General features: G+C 39.5%; 1 protein-coding gene across 8 annotated transcripts in view; it reads left to right on the top strand.

The window, feature by feature from the left end:
- Positions 1-19760, top strand: part of NCKAP1 (NCK associated protein 1) — a 190854-nt gene that overhangs the window by 127167 nt on the left and 43927 nt on the right. For 4 of the 8 annotated variants that reach the window (XM_089680847.1, XM_089680845.1, XM_089680844.1 and 1 more), the window contains 4 exons: positions 2420-2440; positions 8369-8514; positions 13832-13964; positions 18670-18789. In XM_089680847.1, the coding sequence (XP_089536973.1) occupies positions 2420-2440; positions 8369-8514; positions 13832-13964; positions 18670-18789 (420 nt within the window). The remainder of the gene's footprint in view (positions 1-2419; positions 2441-8368; positions 8515-13831; positions 13965-18669; positions 18790-19760) is intronic. The other 4 variants (XM_089680851.1, XM_089680849.1, XM_089680848.1 and 1 more) reach the window with 1 other exon arrangement.

The raw sequence follows: 19760 nt of genomic DNA, 5'->3' as shown, positions 1-19760 counted from the left end.
GTAGGAATTTCCCAATGATAATTGTGTTTCATTTCCCCAGGCTTGGATCACTTTTCAGATGCATTTGATGGTGAAGAGGTGATATGTCACCTCCTCAATGCCTGTGTTAACCCTTTAAATGCAGCATGACAGCTGCGTGCACCATTTACCTGGGGCTATACTTCCTGCTGCGGCCACAGCATGTGTACAGGAACTTGGCTGCTGCCTCTGCAGCTAAAGGGGGAGCAGTTGGGAGTGTTAACGTTTTTCCAACTGTGGTGTTTTACTGTCCTCCAACCACACGTGGGAACGTTCCCTTCGTTCACATCTGTGTGGCTGAATGCTGCATGTAGAGCAGCCCATTCATTTCAGTGAATCCATTTTTTTCAGAATCGGGCCGCACTGAAAGTACACTGTGTTTGCCAATGTATGGGGCTACCATTAATGGTACTCCTGAGTGTCTGCTAACGAGTGTTTGCGTGTCAGAAATGCATGTTATTTTGCATATATTCCCGTCATGCAGTAATGTGAACCAAGCCTTAGACTGGGGTGCCTCAAGACTGAAAGGATAAGTTCACCTTTTTTTTAAAAAAAAAAAAAAAGTGCGTTTACTATTTTCTTACAGGAAGACTTAATGGTACGAGAGTGCTGAACATTCATTGAGAACTACAAGCCGAGAGCTGCAAAGGATGTCGGTACTTGTAGTTTGTTCATTCACAGAACTTTGAATGGCACAGCCATGTGGGTGGAGCCCCAAATGACCACCGTTTTCAAATGATGTGACGGCGGGTACGAGGAGAAAATCCTTTCCTGCGGTCACACAGAGGGCTTGGTTCTGGAGCGGCTGCAGGAGGGAGAACATGTTCCATGTTCCCAAATGTGAACTTACCCTTGATAATCCTTCAAAATATTTCAGTGTGTATGTGTGTTAAATTAGTGCATCAAAACAGAATGTGTTCACTAGCAGCCCCCGCCAACAGTTCCTGATTATTGTGATTACTGTCATTTTATATTTCCATAAAAAATTGTTCATATTTCAGGTCTGAGGTTTACAACCACTTTAAAGAACTAAGCACATCCTTCTATACTGTGTCCCTGGCTCTATCCAAAGTACTGAGTGTGATTTCTCTCTGCTGTCTCATTCCTCTTTTATCTGTACCAGTCACTTCTGACAGCTTTTCCTGACTCCAGCCACTGCTGTGCATGTTCTGTGGACTGTGAGAAGGGGGGGTGTCCTTTCCATCACATTAGGGCTCAGAGCCGTCTTCACTGAGCTCTTCAGTGTGAGATTTCAGATGCATGCCCCCTGCTTTTCAGAGCTAAGAGATGCTGTGGAAAATGTGCGTTACAGAAGGCTATATAGGACTGATTGCTACAGATAAACTGGTACAACTCATGTAGGAGAATTTGTTTCATCTCCATGTCAAGAGCACTCAGGAAAAATAAAGACTAGTGTTATACTGTAACAAAAACAACTCTATTTATAAAACTAGTAGTAGATCGAGTGGTTTTTGTTATGGTATAACACTATTTAGTTTTTTCCTGGGTGCTCTTGACACTTACTTTGGATGGAGGAAAAGTATTCTTGAAAGTGGATCTGATGAGTGAAGGTAGAAGAAATTGTTTTGTTTTTTTTTCTTCCAGAAGGCTCAATGGGGGGTAAGAGTATATACAAGAGTATGTGCAAGTGATATGAGTTAAATGTGAGCACCGTTTATTGGATTTTGAGTAAATTTTTGGGAGTATCTACATACGGCATCATATAGTGTTGTTTTTTTTTTTTTTTTTGAGGGTTACTATCCTGCTGTCTGGAGTCTAAAGAGAGTGGTGGACTTTGTTATTGGAGCGTGTATTGAACTGATTGAGATATACATATATTGGCATCTATTTGTAAATATATTTAAATCTGCTAATACCTCTTACACTACCCTGCCCCTTGATTGATAAGGTTGCTGTCCAAATGTGTACCCTGTGCTCCTTCATCCAGAGTGAGGACACTCTAATCCAGGAGGTGTGTTACTGGCTAGATCACCATAAGAAACCGGAGCGAACAAAGCCTGAAAGAAAATTAATGCAGCTACTGCATCTAATGATTGCTGCAATATATTACATTTTTGGTTTGGGATTTAATACCACGTTAGGTTTACAATTCACTATAGTCCATTTAATTGAGGCATGGTTACACTGTTAAATTTGTGGGCATGTAGAATCCCAAGGTAATGAAGGGGTTATGTAGTTTTTGCTACTGAGGTTAAAGTGACAGTATACAATATCCTTATTCTTAAATAATTCATACACATTCACTACTTAATGGCTCTGTAATCTTTTTCATGTAATGTTACTGTGTTTTACTGTCTCCTTGTAATTATTTCTTAAACCTCTCCTTTTCCCCACTCATGCGGTCATGTGCACTGCTCTATGTGCACTACATATCCCATAGTCCATCTTGACAAAAAGAGAGGTAAGACCATGGAGAACAAATGTAGTTTAACTCTTTAACAAAGTTGGATCACAACAGCAAAAGGTATATGGAGAAGGATGAGGGCAATAGAAGGTACTTTTTTAAGTTAAGAATACTTACTTGAGTAGATTTTTTTAAAAAACAGAATTTAATGTCACTTTAAGCACAAACACTTTTTTTTTTTTTTTTCTCACCTGGACAGATCTTGTACTGAAGGATAAAATCTATTCAGCGGCTAGAACTTATAACTGTTTTTGCACCGATTTATTCTTACTTCGAATTTTTTTTGCTTGTTTTGTGCTTCATTCTTTAGTGAAGGTTATTTTAATAAAGATTTAATCTTCTTTGTTAGATTTGTACTTGACATCTTGGTGGTTCAGGCCTTTCTTTTGTTTCTGGGACATTAGATCAAATTTTGGCTTTTTATTTTTCAGGACTACAATAACTGGTCCCCACCATAGTACCTTTTTCATGTCATGCTCTCCTTATGAGTCATCCAGTTTTATATTGAATATGATATAGAATTTAGATGTGAAAGTGAGGTACATGATATGGCCACAAATATGGGAATACCACTCCAAACTCAGTTCATGTGTACAAAGTCAGGTCCATTAGGAGATGGTTTGACAAACTGGTATGGTGGGACTTGAATGATCTGCTGAGAGAACCCTAACCTCTATTTGAACACCTTTGGGATGATTTAGATCAGGGGTGTCGAACTCCATTTCATTTTGGGGGCTGCATCAGCATTATGGTTGCCCTAAAAGGGCCAGTTGCATCTGTAAGACTGTATAAATGCATATAATTTTTATCATATTAAATAATTGACTCTGCATTGATTATTACTGGTTTTAGTGATAACTTCAGACAGGCAGGTGTAGATCGGCATGGAGCCCACTCGTGCACTTGTAGCTGATAGTGCAAGTCTAAAAAGGAGGGTCGCACACCGCTGATATCATCTACCAGAAACTTGGTTCTGCCATGGTGTTCTGTCTGACCAGTCTCCAATAAAGTTTCTTGTGGATGCAGATCACATAACAATTGTACACAATGGATGGATCCCATTCAGTGCCATTCATTGTGTACTATTGTGTTGCTTGCTGTGATTGGCCACAGTGATTACATGATACAGACAGGGCCAATCACAGCCCATCTGTACCATGTGGTTAACTTTGTATTATTGAGATTAGCTGTGATTGGCCAAACTGAATGAATCAGTTTCATTCAGTAAAAATTGTTTATAACAAAGATATTCACAGTTATAAGCAATCATAATGTGTATAAAAAAAAACCCTGATCGCCTCGCCAGAGTAGTACAGTTTTGCTATAACACTGCATTACTATGGTCACAGTATGTGTGTGAAACCCCAATTTAAAAAAAAAACTTTATTGATTTTCTAAAAAATTGTGACAAAAATGTACAACTTCAAAAAAACTCAACATGCCTCTTACTAAATACCTCGGACTGTCTGCTTTCCAATTTGGGGTAATTTGTGGGGTGTTTGTACGGTCCTGTCATTTTTGGGACTCAAGAAATGAGGCCATTGGTACATCAGGACTGATCAAATATATAAATATATATATATACACACACACATGCCATAGTTTGTGGACTGTAATAACTTTCCTACAGACTGATTAATGTACACTGACTTGGAATATTTTTACCCAGTGTGGTTAAATACCACTGAAAGAAAGCTCTATTTTCTGAACAAAATGATACAAAAATTTCTTTTAGGTACATTGTTGCATGACTGCACAATTGTCTTTCAAAGTGTGACAGCACTGAAAGCTGAATTGTCTTGGGCAGGAAGGGGGTGAATAATGGATCTGATGTGTGGTTGAAACGAAACTTCATATCAAATTCATGTGGAAAATAGTCTGTTTTCAAGAACGCATGTTTCTTATATTCCTGACACCAGGTGGGGAAAGCTACAGCAGGCTAAAGCAATACATAACAAACAAAGCTTATATCAGTGGGGAAATATTCATCTTTTTAAGAGTGATCATGGTTTAATGGGCAATATACAGTATGTACCAATAACTTTGTGGTTTCTGATAAAATTTTATATACTTTCTTTTAACCTCTTGTGTATTGGGTTTTTTTTTATATATTGAAACTGTTATAGTAATGTAGGCAAACTGGATTCCTAACTCCAAGTATCAGCTTTTAGCACGACCTATTCAGGCAAAATACTTCCCTTGCCAAAAATGCACTTGACACATACTAATGTAAGGTTTGATCTTTTTTTTTTTTTTTTCCAACCTGGTGTTCTTGAAAACATTTTTACAGATAATGGAAATGAATTACAGCATTAAATAGTATAATGAGAATTTGGAAAGGAACGCTTTTTTTTTTTCGTCTCCAATGTCGCACATTGTTCTACAACTGAGACATTAAATCACTTGCCAGATTTGGAGGCAGAGATGTGTTGGCTAGGGCCTGGATGTAAGAATTGCACTAACATCTGTGCAACAGTAGCTGAATAGCACTTTGTCTCTTCTGACCTGAGAACGCTTTGATGATTGCAGAATGGCTTCCGCTTGTATTATTTTTGGCTTGGAATCCAGGAGGCTGTGCATCAAAATGCATAATGGTTTCAACAAAAACAAGCTGGCCTTTTCTTGGTCCTCTTTCAAGGAGGGAAAAAATAAACCACTTTAAAGTCAAGCTATCTGGGCGTTTTTGTCTTTGTTTTGAGATAATGGTGAAACCATGCTTCAAAAGATGTGCTGACAAACCTTAACATCCCACTCAGATTGAGTCATGGAAATCCACACAGATCATTTTAACAGATTCATAGCTGCCCAAGATGAAATACAGAGGAACCTAAAGCCGAGGAATTTTCATCAGAAGTGTCTGCCAAACTTCTCTTTAAGCGGCTTTAAAAAAATCTGAGCTTTATCCTTTGAACAATGGCACTTTAATCCCCCAGAATTCAAATCTCAAGGTTTCTTAGTAAGTTTTGTACAGTATGGTCGTGGCTGCTGGAGAGCAGTGGTGTGGAAAAGCATCTGGTAGACAGAATTGATGTATTGGGTGGAAAGATATCTTAGTGCATTCAAAGTGCACTTTTGTTTCTAGATAAACCTCAGTGTAATAACTTGGTGAGCTCTTCACCTCTCTTGTAAACAGCAGGGCCCCTGTACCACATTTTCATGTATTACTTGGTGAACTGGATACACAGTTGTTCCTGTAGGGAGTCCTCATTTTTATATCATAAGTGCTAAAGGATTACCTCTTGATAAGCTGGAGTCGCTGCTCCTGAGGCCTCATGCAAAACTTTAACACAGATAACTTCTGCCAGAACCTGGAAGGTGTCTTAAGAGGGATAATAAGCTATTTACTTCTTCATGTTTAAAACCAAAGTAATTGCTAATGCGATTGAGAGTTTGAGATACCTTAACGGAATACCACATTTTTGCAGATACACTATATTGCAAAAAGTATTGGGGCACCTGGCTTTACACGCACATGAACTTTAATGGCATCCCAGTCTTAGTCTTTAGGGTTCAATATTGAGTTGGCCCACCCTTTGCAGCTGTAAGAGCTTCAACTCTTCTGGGAAGGCTGTTCACAAGGTGTAGGAGTGTGTCTATGGGGAATGTTTGACCATTTCTCCAGAAGTGCATTTGTGAGGTCAGGCACTGATGTTGGACGAGAAGGCCTGGCTCACAGTCTCCGCTCTAATTCATCCCAAAGGTGTTCTATCGGGTTGAGGTCAGGATTCTGTGCAGGCCAGTCAAGTTCCTCCACCCCAAACTCTCTCATCCGTGTCTGTGTGCACCAGTGCACAATGCAAGGTCCATAGTCATGTTGGAACATGAAGGGGCCATCCCCAAACTGTTCCCACAAAGTTAAGAGCATGAAATTGTCCAAAATGTTGTGGTATGCTGATGTCTTAAGAGTTCCCTTCACTGGAACAAAGAGGCCAAACCCAACCCCTAAAAAAACAACTCCACACCATAATCCCCCCCTCCGCCAAACTTTACACTTGGCACAATGCAGTCAGGCAAGTACCGTTCTCATGGCAACTGGCAAACCTGGATATGTTCATCAGATTGCCAGACAGCGAAACCTGATTTGTCACTCCCGAGAACACGTCTCCACTGCTCTAGAGTCCAGTGGCGGCGTGCTTTATACCACTGTATCTGATGCTTTATATTGCACTTGGTGATGTGTGGCTTGGATGCAGCCGCTCGGCCTTGGAAACCCATTCCATGAAGCTCTATATGCACTGTTATTGTGCTAAACTGAAGGCCACATGAAGTTTGGAGATCTTTAGCTATTGACTCTGCAGACAATTGGCGACTTCTGCACACTGTCCACTTCAGCATATGCTGACCTCGCTCTGTCATTTTACATGGCCTACCACTTTGTGGCTGAGTTGCTGTTGTTCCCAGTTGCTTCCACTCTGTTATAATACCACTAACAGTTGACCGTGGAATATTTAGCAGCAAGGAAATTTCACGGATGGACTTATTGCACAGGTGGCACCCTATCGCGGTACCACCCTGGAATACACTGAGCTCCTGAGAGTGACCCATTCTTTCACAAATGTTTGTAGAAGCAGTCTGCATGCCTAGGTGCTTGATTTTTTACATCTATGGCCATGGAGGTGATTGGAACACCTGAATCGAATGATTTGAAGGGGTGTCTCAATACTTTTGGCAATATAACGTATGTGTATTTATAAAGTTGATCTGTTGATCTTTTATGAAGTTGGTCTTTGCCAGCTTTAAACAATTTACTATATTTATGCAATGTCCATTTCATATGTTTTTCAGTTAAGTGCTGTAGTAAAGTCTTTGCAATAAATTAAATAAAATTGGCTCCCCCTGTAGGTTTAGGCCAGGATGTACTGGTATACACTGTATGCTAGTACATTCTGTTAGGCTTACCTACAAATGTAGCCCTCCAGTGATGCAATGTCAAGGCTCTCCCCAGTCCCTGGCGGCTTCCATCTTTGCCTGGTCTTCCTTCCAGGTTTGGTATCTTCAGCTGCTTAAATGGCCAAGCCGAGGTGATGTCACTTTTGTGCATACGCACGGGAGTCACATTGCTGCGTATGTGCGGCTCAGATCCATTTACCTGGTGATAGTGGATTATCTAATTTTTCAGTTTACCACCACTTTCGATTCTTCTATATATTTTAACTTTTGGAGCTTCCAATTGTCCTGTGATTTAGAAAAAAAAAAAAAAAAAAAAAAAGGTATGAAAGTAGGAATGAGATTTTTTTTTTCTTTTTTTTTTTTTTTCTACTTTTTTTTTTTTTTTTTTTTTTTACATGACCTGCTGGGCAGGATTGGCCTGCGAGTTTGACTGGAGGATGAAATTGGAGGATGCCCAAGCTCATCTCTGATTGAGAGTAGCTTGCAATGACTGGTCTCTTGCGCATATATCATTGGTACTGCTACAGTATCTGTTAATATTCATGAAATGTATGGTTTTTTTATACCACAGCATGACTGTGCAATACAGTGAGATCAGTTAATTAGCTTAAAGCTAACTCCATCTTTCTGAGCATGTTTCATCTTACTCCCATATTAAGGGCATAACTTTATCAGTGTGCACAGGCTCCTACCCTCAAATCATCATCACGGTTACTATGCATAGAAACCGTGTTCATGGTAGGAGGGTATAAATGTACATTTTTGTAAATTTGGGTGACTTTTCTTAGCAAGGTTGCCCAGCACTGTCCTATTGGACCTTGTATGAACTGTTTTTCAGCTATGTGTTTGCTTCCAGTCTACTGCTGTTAAATAGCACTTTGATTTTGATTGGTTGTTGTGAGCTGCCTCTTTATTTAGATGTATTATTAAATGGGACCCATGTTTGTCAATACCCCATGTTTACACTAACAAATTTTAAATTTCAATTTATGAAATGTCCATTGTATTTTTAATGAATAACTTTTACTTTCCTAGGCCTACACCAGTGTTTCCAAAGCTTCGTTAAGTCTTGCAGACCACCGAGAACTTGGAAAGATGATGAACACTATAATATTTCACACAAAAATGGTGGATTCCTTAGTGGAAATGTTGGTGGAAACTTCTGATCTGTCTATATTTTGGTAAGATTCTATTGTCAAGTGTTTTTTCTATTTTACTGTTTTTGAGTGGAAACGTTCTAGCATAGGTGTTTTTTATTATTGCAATTATTAATTCTTTTATATTGAAAAGAAATACATTTACTGCTCTGTTGATAAGCACCTTCCTTTGTTGCCTCTGCTTAAAATAAACCATTGGCTGGCTGGTCTTTGGACATTCGTATAAATATATATTCTTAATCTGTAAATGATTGTTAAAAAAAATCACTGACTTCTGTACCTGCAGGCATTGTGGAGCAATTCTTCCTCTTGCTCTAAGCAAAATCAGCTCACACTGCTACCCTGTTCCATCACTGACTCCCCTTCAGCCTTTTAATGTTATCACAGAATAGGTACACTGGTAGGGGGGGCTAAGCTGTCAAGAGATTTACTTGATTTATTTCAGTGCATCTGCTGTGGGCTTTGAGTCAGAATTGCTGGACAGTGTCTGCAGTTAAGGAAGTCAGCGAAAATGTGTTTTAAAGGATAAGCTCACCTTTTTAAAAAAAAAAAATCCCTCAGAGAATACCTCATACAGGCAGGCAGTTACCGGAGACCAAGAAGATCAATGAACTGCGAGAACACTCACTATTGCTCTCGTAGATCATTAAAAACTACAAGTCGTCAGCCACAATGGCAGTCTATCCATTCACAGGAAATATGGGCGTAATCCTGCATGGCAGTGGTGTTGTCAAATAGTGACGGGGGGTGGAGAGAATATCTCCCACCCGCTGTCACAGGAAGGGGGTTTGGTAGGAGAAGCTACATTTGCTGAAGCATGTTACCTGTTCCACTCTAAGAAGGATGGAACATGTAACATGTTCCAAAGGTGACAAAAGCTTATTTACAGGTTGTTAGGATTATGTACATACAGGTATGTGAAATGGCCACAGTTGCACTAAAATAAATTCTTAATTCAGAACAAGTAAAAAGCCATTCATGGTGTAGTCAGGACACCTAATCTGTATTAGGTCAGCGACTCATTCGAAGTATGGTATTTTGAAGTTTTCTTTCATACAATGGTAAGTGCTGTTATAAAATGAGGTATAAATATGTTTTAGATTACCTATTTTATTTTTAGGCCTCATACACACTGGACATTTTTACAGCTACTTCTAGGGGCATCTGGCGTGTTTTTGTTTTTTCTTCCTCTAAACTCCCCTGCATGTTAGCCTATGTGTCCATGCACACATGAGCTTTTAGCAGCGTTTAGTAGCAGGAGAGTTGAGAGCCAGGGAAAGAAAATCCTAATGCCAGTGCGTCCAGGAGCAGCAGAGTTTTGTCAGAAAAACTTAATTTATTCTGGCTATTGAAATGAACAAACGCCCAAACACCAAACGCTTCTAAACTCTTTTAAACTAGTTTGAAATAAACACAGCGTAGGTGAGTTTTTAATGCTGATTTTCTCCTGTCAGTGAAAACAGTGTTTTACAGTAAACCAGTGTGCATGAGTCCTTACAGCTACAATTTTGAACCCTGACCTTTTCTACACAAGTGCCTTGTGCAAAGACTTGTCAATGGCTGTGGCACTGTAATCCTTTATTTCTGGATTAGAATGAGCGTGTTTTTTTTTTTTTTTTTTTTTCCTTATATATAGTATAGTATCAAACAGCATCTGTTTGCACCATGCCAACATGTTACACCATTGTTCAAACTCAGCATGCTTCAGTACTACAGTATTTTGTTGAGACATAAAAAAAAAAAAAAAAAATGGCCTCTGTGAGTACTGAACTACACTATTCATCTTTATATTTTATTATAGATAATTATTTGCTGGGGATTTCCAATAAGCCTCTGCAGCACTGTGCATGTTTTCTGTCAGGTGAACTCCAGCTACTGCATAAAATAACCTAGAAAAAAAACCTTGAAATATATCCACACACACACACACACACACACACACACCTTAAAAAAAAAAAAATGAAATTAAAAGAACACTTTGAAAACACATCAGATCTCAATGGGGAAAAATATTATGCTGTATGTCTATATTGATATGGACTGGGTATTGTGTTAGAAACGTAAGGATGCCCTGTTGTTTGATGAAAGTTATCAACCTACAGAGGACTGAATTCAAAGACACCCCGAAAATCATAGTGTAAAAATAATGCAGCTGGCTTGTCCATTTTGCTGAAATTTCATCACAGCAGCTGAAAATGGTACTCAGTAGTTTGTATGGCCCCCACGTGTTTGTAAGTATGCCTGACAATGTCGGGGCATGCTCCTAACAAGATGACGGATGGTGTCCTGGGGTATTTCCTCCCAGATCTGGACCAGGGCAGCACTGAGCTCCTGGACAGTCTGAGGTGCAACCTGGCGGCATGGATAGACCCAAACATGATATCCCAGAGGTGTTCTATTGGATTTAGGTCAGGCGAGCGTGGAGGCTGTTCAGTGTTATCAATTCCTTCATCCTCCAGGAACTGCCTGCGTACTCTCGCCACATGAAGCCAGGCATTGTCATGCACCAGGAGGAACCCAGGACCCACTGCACCAGAGTGGGGTCTGACAGTGGGTCCAAGGATTTCATCCCCATACCTAATGGCAGTCAGGGTGCCATTGTCTAGCCTGTAGAGGTCTGTGTATCCCTCCATGGATATGCCTCACCAGACCATCACTGACCCATCACCAAAATGGTCACGTTGAACGATGTTACAGGCAGCATAACATTCTCCACGGCTTCCCCAGATCCTTTCACGTCTGTCACGTGCTCAGGATGAACCTGCTCTCATCTGTGGAAAACACAGAGCACCAGTGACGGACCTGCCAATTCTGGTTTTCAATGGCAAATGCCAATTGAGCTCTGTGGTGCCAGGCAGGGATAGAGGACGTCGGACACTCAGGCCACCCTCATGAAGTCTGTTGATTGTGTGGTCAGAGACATTCACACCAGTGGCCTGCTGGAGGTAATTTTTTAGGGCTCTGGCAGTGCTCATCCTGTTCCTCCTTACACAAATGAGCAGATTCCGGTCCTGGTGATGGGTTAAGGACCTTCTACGGCCCTATCCATCTTTCCTAAAGTAACTTCCTGTCTCCTGGAATCTCCTCCATGCTCTTGAGACTGTGCTGGGAGACATGGCAAACTTTGTGGCGATGGCACATATTGATGTGCCATCCTGGAGGAATTGGACTGCCTGTGCAACCTCTGTAGGGTCCAGGTATCGTGTTAAATAATTAAAAGAATTACGATCCTACCAGGCTAATATCTTTATATGAATGAGGGTCCAGGTATTGCCTCATGCTACCAGTAGTGACAGTGACCCTAGCCAAATGCAAAACTAGTGAAAAACAGTCAAAAGATGAGTAGGGAAATAAATGTCAGTGGCCTCCAGTTGTAAAATCATTCCTGCTTGGGGGTTTGTCTCATTGTTGCCCATCTAGTGTACCTGTTGTTAATTTCATTAACACGAAAGCAGCTGAAACTGATTAACAACCCCCTCTGCTACTTAACTGACCAGATCAATATCCCAGGAGTTTAATTGACTTGATGCTATACTCTGTTTAAAAAGTGTTCTTTTAATTTTTTGGAGCAGTGTGTGTGTTAGACTTTGCTATAAGCAGTGCTTAAAACCATTTGCAGAATTCTATTGATGCTCCAATACAGTCTTGAATAAAGGGATTTTGATTAACATTCCATTTCTCAGATTGCAATATGTAAGGTACAATGTTCATTTTTTTTTTTTTTAGTTTTGTAGCAATGCATCTTAAAGTCCAACTTTAGCCAAATGGATATTTCCTTATTAGACCCTAGGGGCATCCTATTAGTGCAGTTTACTACAGTGCCGGTGTCTCTTTAGTGCTAGTCATTTTCTTACTAAATATAGGAGTCTCCTAATACTTTAGGAGATAAAGTATTTCAGATTACATAATCTGACATTCCAAGGAAGCATACTTTTTATTAGGAATCTGTTTTAGAGGGGTACAGATGGGATACAAAAGTGACTCATACCTGGGCTAAATAGTAACTCCACTTTTGCTGAGGGGAAAAAAACAATCCCCAATCCCCTCTGGGTGGTCAGTGTACATTGCAGAGATGAAAAAAAAAACTTTGTTGCAGAGTCTACTCTTTTCTCCTCTGAACTAAAAACTGTTTTTCATCTTGTCTTTTCACCTTGTCTTTTTGGATACTAAACCTGAATGGGATGGACTGGTTCATTGTAATCAGCTGGTGCACTCTGTGTTCTGATTAGAGAGGCTGTGGGGTCTGCATTTCTTTATAAGTATTTAACCCTTGTAGAATATTTCATCCAAATTAAAATTTCTATTGCAGGTTGTGCCTATAGTTTTGACTCCTAAGAAAATCAGTGAGCCAATCGTACATGCAGTAAATGACATTTCTGGGGGCATTCTGTATGCCAACAATGTATAGAATGCCTCCATGTTGCCATAGCCATGTTGTTTTGGATTTTGTAGAAAATTAAAGAAACTACTTGGAGCTTGAAGAAGGAAACATACATCAAAAGCTTGTACTGGAAAAATATGTATGTTAGTGCAAATAAAAAAAGTATCATTGGCTGTACTCCATTGTTTGTCACAAGTGCACTAATACAGCTACAATCATCTCAAGCATAGAAAATTACAATGACTGCAGATTGAAAAGAAAAGGTCAATTTTAATGCTCCATTCACACTAGTTTTTTTCAAATCGTGGGATCTGGAACCTTTTTTGGGCTGCGCATGTGTGCGTGATCGCGCGAATAAAGAAACTGCCACCATCGCAGCAAAAACACCCTGCGTTTTCAGGTGTCATTGAAATGACACCTGAAAACTGCATTCACACGTTTTCACACTTTTACAGTGCGTTCGTAGACAGAATCGCAGCGATTCCAAAAAATCTAGTGTGAATAAATATAGCCTATATTACATTATAGCTTGTATAGCAATTGTTTAGGCTATTTTTTTATATGCTTTTTTTTTTTTTTTTTTTTTTTTTACAAAAGTGGACTTACCCTTTTAACAGTTTAAACAATTTATTTTTTTAATTCTTTCTCTTCATGCTATGTCATCAAGAAAAGAGGATAAATCTGCCTTTTTTCTCTAGCCAAAAACTAGGAGCACGCTATATTTTGTGATACTTTACTTCTCTGCATATTGTATTGTCTTATCATAGGTACTTGAAATTTACATATTGCTTTTGGATGTATGTTTTAAGCACATGCTTACCACCAAACTTTTTTATATTCAGAGTATATGTTTTCTTCCACCTGTGCGCAATAGTGTCAGTTTATGAAAAAAATGCACTGTGCTTGTGAAATGTGCGAATGTATTTTTATCTAAAAGGATGAACTGTGCTTGTTTTTTAGCTTCTACAGTCGGGCATTTGAGAAGATGTTTCAGCAGTGTTTGGAACTGCCATCCCAGTCAAGATACTCCATTTCATTTCCTCTCATTTGTACTCATTTTATGAGCTGCACTCATGAGCTTTGTCCTGAAGAGGTAATTTCTTTTCAGATTTTGCTTCTCGCCTTGCTTCTGAGTCTTTGCAGAAGCTCAGGTCTATGATTCTTGTTATTTCTCTCCAGCTGTCACTTCTTAACCACTCGCTGCCCATGACAATTTTGAAATTATCCAAATATATGTAAGAATCTGCCCTCTTCCAATCCCTGTAAAAATGATTGGATGGCTGTAGAGCCTCTCAGATCACTTTTATTATTAATATAATAAACTTTATTTTATATAGCACCTGTACCAGTAGCTTCTCAAAGCGCTTTACAAGGAAAAAGCACAGGATGAAATAAAGGAAATAAAGCTTGTCTAAAGAAAAAAGTTTAGATTTGATGTGAATGATTTTAGAGAAGATGACTCTCTGATGTTCTTTTGAAGAAAGGGAATTTCAAGTTTTGGAGCATAGCAGGAGAAGACTGTCTCCCATCAACTGTAGGTGAGTAGGGGACACAAGACAAGAATTTGAGGAGTAGAATATACGAGGAGGAAGTAAGTTGATAAAAGTTCAGAGACATAACTGGGTGCCAAACCATGAAGAGCCTTATAGGTGAGCAAGAGGATCTTTAAGTCTACGTGAAACCTGACGGTTAGTTAGTCAGCTCCAAAACTTGAAATTCCCTTTCTTCAAAAGAACATCAGAGAGTCATCTTCTCTAAAATCATTCACATCAAATCTAAACTTTTTTCTTTAGACAGGCTTTTTTTCCTTTATTTCATCCTGTGCTTTTTCCTTGTAATGCGCTTTGAGAAGCTACTGGTACAGGTGCTATATAAAATAAAGTTTATTATATTAATAATAAAAGTGATCTGAGAGGCTCTACAGCCATCCAATCATTTTTACAGGGATTGGAAGAGGGCAGATTCTTACATATATTTGGACTCTAGGATAGGGGAAATCACTTGTACCCAACCTAGTCAGCATTCTGGCTGCAGAATTTTGTACATGTTGAAGTTGATTAATAGTGGATTTTGGTACACCAGAGAGTAGAGCATTGCAGTAGTCAAGTTGGGAGAATATAAATGTATGGATCAGCTTTTCCAGCTACAGTGTATGATGGCATGGAATGCAGCCAAGCTATGTTTCTCAAGTGGAAAAAAAAGATGATTTGACAGCATTTTCTACATGTAGATCAATGGTTAAACTATCATCAAATATCACCCCTAGTTTTTTACAGTTTAGACTGAAGCTCAAGTACAGTGCCATCAATAGGCTATCAGGACTGGCCTTACGAAATTGATGTGGGGGTGCCAATATTCCTACTTGAGGAGCCTGGTGGCTATTGCCACAGTACAGCCATAATTCTTCACTAAAAATAACTTTGTTCTATATCTTTTGAAGCACTTTGAGGTGGTATCAAAACGTTTTGAGACTAGCTCTGTTTACAGGAAAGTACTTTATCTAAGTTTGCACACTATCACCTTAGAAATAGTCCCCTTTGCTCAGCGTTTCTGCCACTTCTGGAATGTGTCCTGGAAGTCTTCTTTTGAAGCCTGTCGAGCACCTTCTGTTATTCGCGCTGGATCTCTGCAGTGTTGTCAAAACAGCAACCTTTGAGCTGCATCTTCATCTTCGGGAAGAGGGAGTCTGCAGAAGCCAAACCAGGCGAGTAGGGTGGGTACGGAAGTGAGAAAATTGCAGCCAGGGGATGAACTTGGCTGCAACAGGGCGCATATTCAAATCACACATGAGAATTGTCTGGACTGTTCTGTATGACACACAGACAATGGCAGCAATGTTGTGGATGGTTCTGTGGCTATCATCATGCACAAGTTGCTGAATGGTTTTGACATTTTCAGGGGTTGTGCTCCTTGAAGGTCTTCCTGATCTCTTTTCTTCAGTGATGTTGTTCCACTCGTGGAGTGCACATGCCACTAAAAACACCTTGAACAACTCATTGCAACATTGCCATAAACTTGCCGAATCATGGCAGATGTCTCTGTGGCAGATTTGCCAAGTTTCACGCAGAATTTCACGTTTTCTCTTTGTTCTAACTTGCTGTCCGTGGTAAGAATAGCTGCAGTTACACAGCTTCTGTACACAGGGTGATGTCTTTTGGCACACTCACTTAGGAAGTCGGTGCTCCCTGTGACTGTGCGTGCTGCCATCTGTTGGCGTTTTACAAAACTAATCTTGAAACTTCTTGGTACCACCTCATATGTCAGGCAAAGCGGAAGAGATCTCTGTACTAACATCGCTTAGTACAGCGATCCTGTGGGGTTTTTTTCTTTTTCCATTCAGCCCAATGGGTTGAGCGCAAATATACCTCAATGTGTGTACAATGAGTAACTTTTATTTCATTGATGTACTTGTGCATCATAAATGCTGCATATGTACATACTATAGTTTTATTATTTTAGGAAAATTCCTCTTTAAGCATTTAGTGAAAATCCTTTTGTGCTAATCTCATATACTTTTATATATTATTATTATTTATTTTCTTTTTTTTTTTTTTTTTTAGCAGACAAAATGTTTTATGTAGGTTTACATTATTTTAAACACTAAAATTTCAACTCAGCATATTTTACAGTTGGGTGCTGCACAGCTGCCAATATTTTTCTTGGAGGACAACTTAAAAAAAAATTAATCTGTCCCATTCAAGGCATAAAATATTTATCTAAGCTCAATAGATTTTTAAAATAATTGCATTAACAGATTTTTATATTATAGGATACTTATAGTGCTGTGTTTTTCCAATGTCTTAAAATAAGTGACAAAGTAAATGTTTTTTTTTTTTTTTGTTAAATCTGTTCTGTCTGCAGACTAGCAATGTCATGTTTTGCAAAGAAAATGTTTTCAAAATGACCTAAGTATTGTCTATTGCAGGGGTCTCTAAACTTTCTAAACAAAGGGCCAGTTTGCTGTCCTTCAGACTTTAGGGGGGTGGACTGCGGCCATTAGAAGTAGAAAAGGTCCAACATAAGTGGGGAAAAAACGCCCCATCTTTGGTGTCAGTGGGAGGAATTGTGCCCCAGTGTTGGTGTCATTCGGCCCAATTGTTGGTGTCATTGGGAGGAGTTGTGCCCCTTCATTGGCATCAGTGGGAGAAGGAGGGGGGAATTATGCCCTAGAGTTGGTATTAGTGGATGAAATAGTCCCTGAAGGGCCAGATAAAAACAAGCAAAAGGCCACAGTTTTGAGACCAGTGGTCTGTTATCTTGAAGTAAGAATAGGAAGTCAACCTTCTAATTCTAAATTGCACTAACTGTTTTAAAGCAACTGGATGCTGCATTTGATTTCCTAACCTACAGTAGGAATTGACAGCTATATAGATATATAGTGTGTGTGTATATATGTGTGTGTGTGTGTGTGTGTGTGTGTATATATATGTATATATATATAATATTACCAAAAATATTGGGACACCCCTCCAAATCATTGGATTCAGGTTTTCCAATCACCTCCATGGCCACAGGTATAAAAAATCAAGCACCTAGGCATGCAGACTGCTTCTACAAACAATTGTGAAAGAATGGGTCGCTCTCAGGAGCTCAGTGAATTCAAGCATGGAACCGTTATAGGTTTCCACCTGTGCAATAAGTCCATCCGTGAAATTTCCTTGCTACTAAATATTCCACAGTCAACTGTTAGTGGTATTATAATTAAATGGAAGCAACTGGGAACAACAGCAACATGTAAAATGACAGAGTGGGGTCAGTTCATGCTGAAGCACACAGTGCTCTGAAGTCGCCAGCTGTCTGCAGATTCAATAGCTAAAGACCTCCAAACTTCATGTGGCCTTCAGTTTAGCACAACAACAGTGCATAGAGAGCTTCATGGAATGGGTTTCCATGGCTGAGCAGTTGCATCCAAGCCTTACATCACCGAGTGCAATATAAAGCTTCAGATGCACTGGTGTAAAGCACGCTGCCACTGGACTCTAGAGCAGTTGAGATGTGTTCTCTGGAGTGACAAACCAGGCTTCTCTGTCTGGCAAACCGATGGACGTGTATGGGTATGGCAGTTGCTAGAACGTTACTTGCCAGACTGCATTGTGCCAAGTGTAAAGTTTGGTGGAGGGAGATTATGGAGTGGGGTTGTTTTTCAGGGGTTGAGCTTGGCCCCTTCGTTCCAGTGAAGGGACCTCCTAAGGCGTCGGCATACAAAATACATTTTGGACAATTTTATGCTCCCAACTTTGTGGGAACAATTTGGGGATGGCCCCTTCCTTTTTCAACAGGACTGCACACCAGTGCACAAAGAAAGGTCCATATAGACCTGGATGAGCGAGTTTGGGGTGGAGGAACTTGACTGGCCTGCAAAAAGTCCTGGTCTCAACCCGATAGAACACCTTTGGGATGAATAAGAGTTGAGACTGCGAGCCAGGCTTTCTCGTCTGACATCAGTGCCTGACCTCACAAATGTGCTTCTAGAAGAATGGTCAAACATTCCCATAGACACACTCCTAAACCTTGTGGACAACCTTCCCAGAAGAGTTGAAGCTGTTTATAGCTGTAAAGGGTGGACCAACTCAATATTGAACCCTATGGACTAAGACTGGGATGCCATTAAAGTTCTTGTGCATATAAAGGAAGGCATCCCAATACTTTTGGCAATATAGTCTGTGTGTGTCTATCTATCTATCTATCTATCTATCTATCTATCCCCTTGCAAAATTGCAATGTTAGAAAGTTTTAGTACATCTCCTTCATTAATTTGGAAATTGATTACTGATTGTCCATTTGCTACATCTCTTTAGAGACATCACATTGGAGATCGCAGCCTATCTTTATGTAACATGTTCTTGGATGAAATGGCAAAGCAAGCCCGCAATCTCATCACAGACATCTGCACAGAACAGTGTACTCTAAGTGATCAGGTAAGTATTCCTATCATGTCTGCTTTAATACTTTTTCTGGAGCTTCAAAATATTTTGTAGGATTTTTTTTCAGCTATATTCATGGCCTTGAATTGATACTAAGCGGAATTCCTATTCTCTAAAAAGAATCTATACACATCCACTGCTTGATGGACCTGTAATCTATTTTTCATGACATTTCTACTATGTTTTCTGCTTTCTTTGCAGTGTCCTCTGTGAGCTCTTGAACCTCCCTTCTTTTTTTTTTTTCTTTTTTTTTTTTTTTAACCCTCACTTCCATTTCTTTAGAACAAGCAGTGCACATTAGCTGAGGTCATGTGCACTGCTCTGTGCACGCTACGCATCCCATAGTCTATAGTCCTTTACCTTCATACAGTCAAACCATGGAAAATGAATGTAGCCACTCTCTAACAGGATGTTGATGATTGCAACAAAACAAAAAAAGTTTGGAGCCAACTGAGAGCAATAGAAGGCACTTTTTTGAGTTAGGAATACATACTTGAATAGATTTTTTTTTTTTTAAACCAGTTAGTGTCCATTTAAAATAAATACATATGTTCTATATGACAGTCATTTCTGTATTTTTCTTTTTTTTTTTAAAGAATTGCTCTACTTTTTTCAATGTGAACTAAGCAAACAATTTGGCCTCTGGAAATTTCTATGCCAATGAAATTCACAGATGATAAACACTAAAAAAACTATTAGCTTAATTACTGACCCAAATAGAGACTGTAGTGAGCTGCAAGCAAAGCAGTTAAAAGTACAGCATGGTAGCAAACCCCAGAGGTTGCCTTTTTTACCTTTCCATGCTTCAAATCTATCACAGGAACGTAGTAAAAATTCTCAATTTTGGACAACACCAACAATTCCATACTTATACAGTTGCCGAAGCCCAAGCATTACCACATGGGGTGGTGGTGGTATCCTCGTACAGCTGTTGTCATTCATTAAATTGATCATTTCATTGGGTT

The sequence above is a fragment of the Staurois parvus genome, unplaced genomic scaffold (assembly GCF_062004578.1).
Source record: "Staurois parvus isolate SC_StPar_1 unplaced genomic scaffold, SC_StPar_1.0 ptg000251l, whole genome shotgun sequence".
NCBI lineage: Eukaryota > Metazoa > Chordata > Amphibia > Anura > Ranidae > Staurois > Staurois parvus.
The sequence above is the reverse complement of the archived record's forward strand: the minus strand, read 5'-3'. Positions and strand labels throughout refer to the sequence as shown.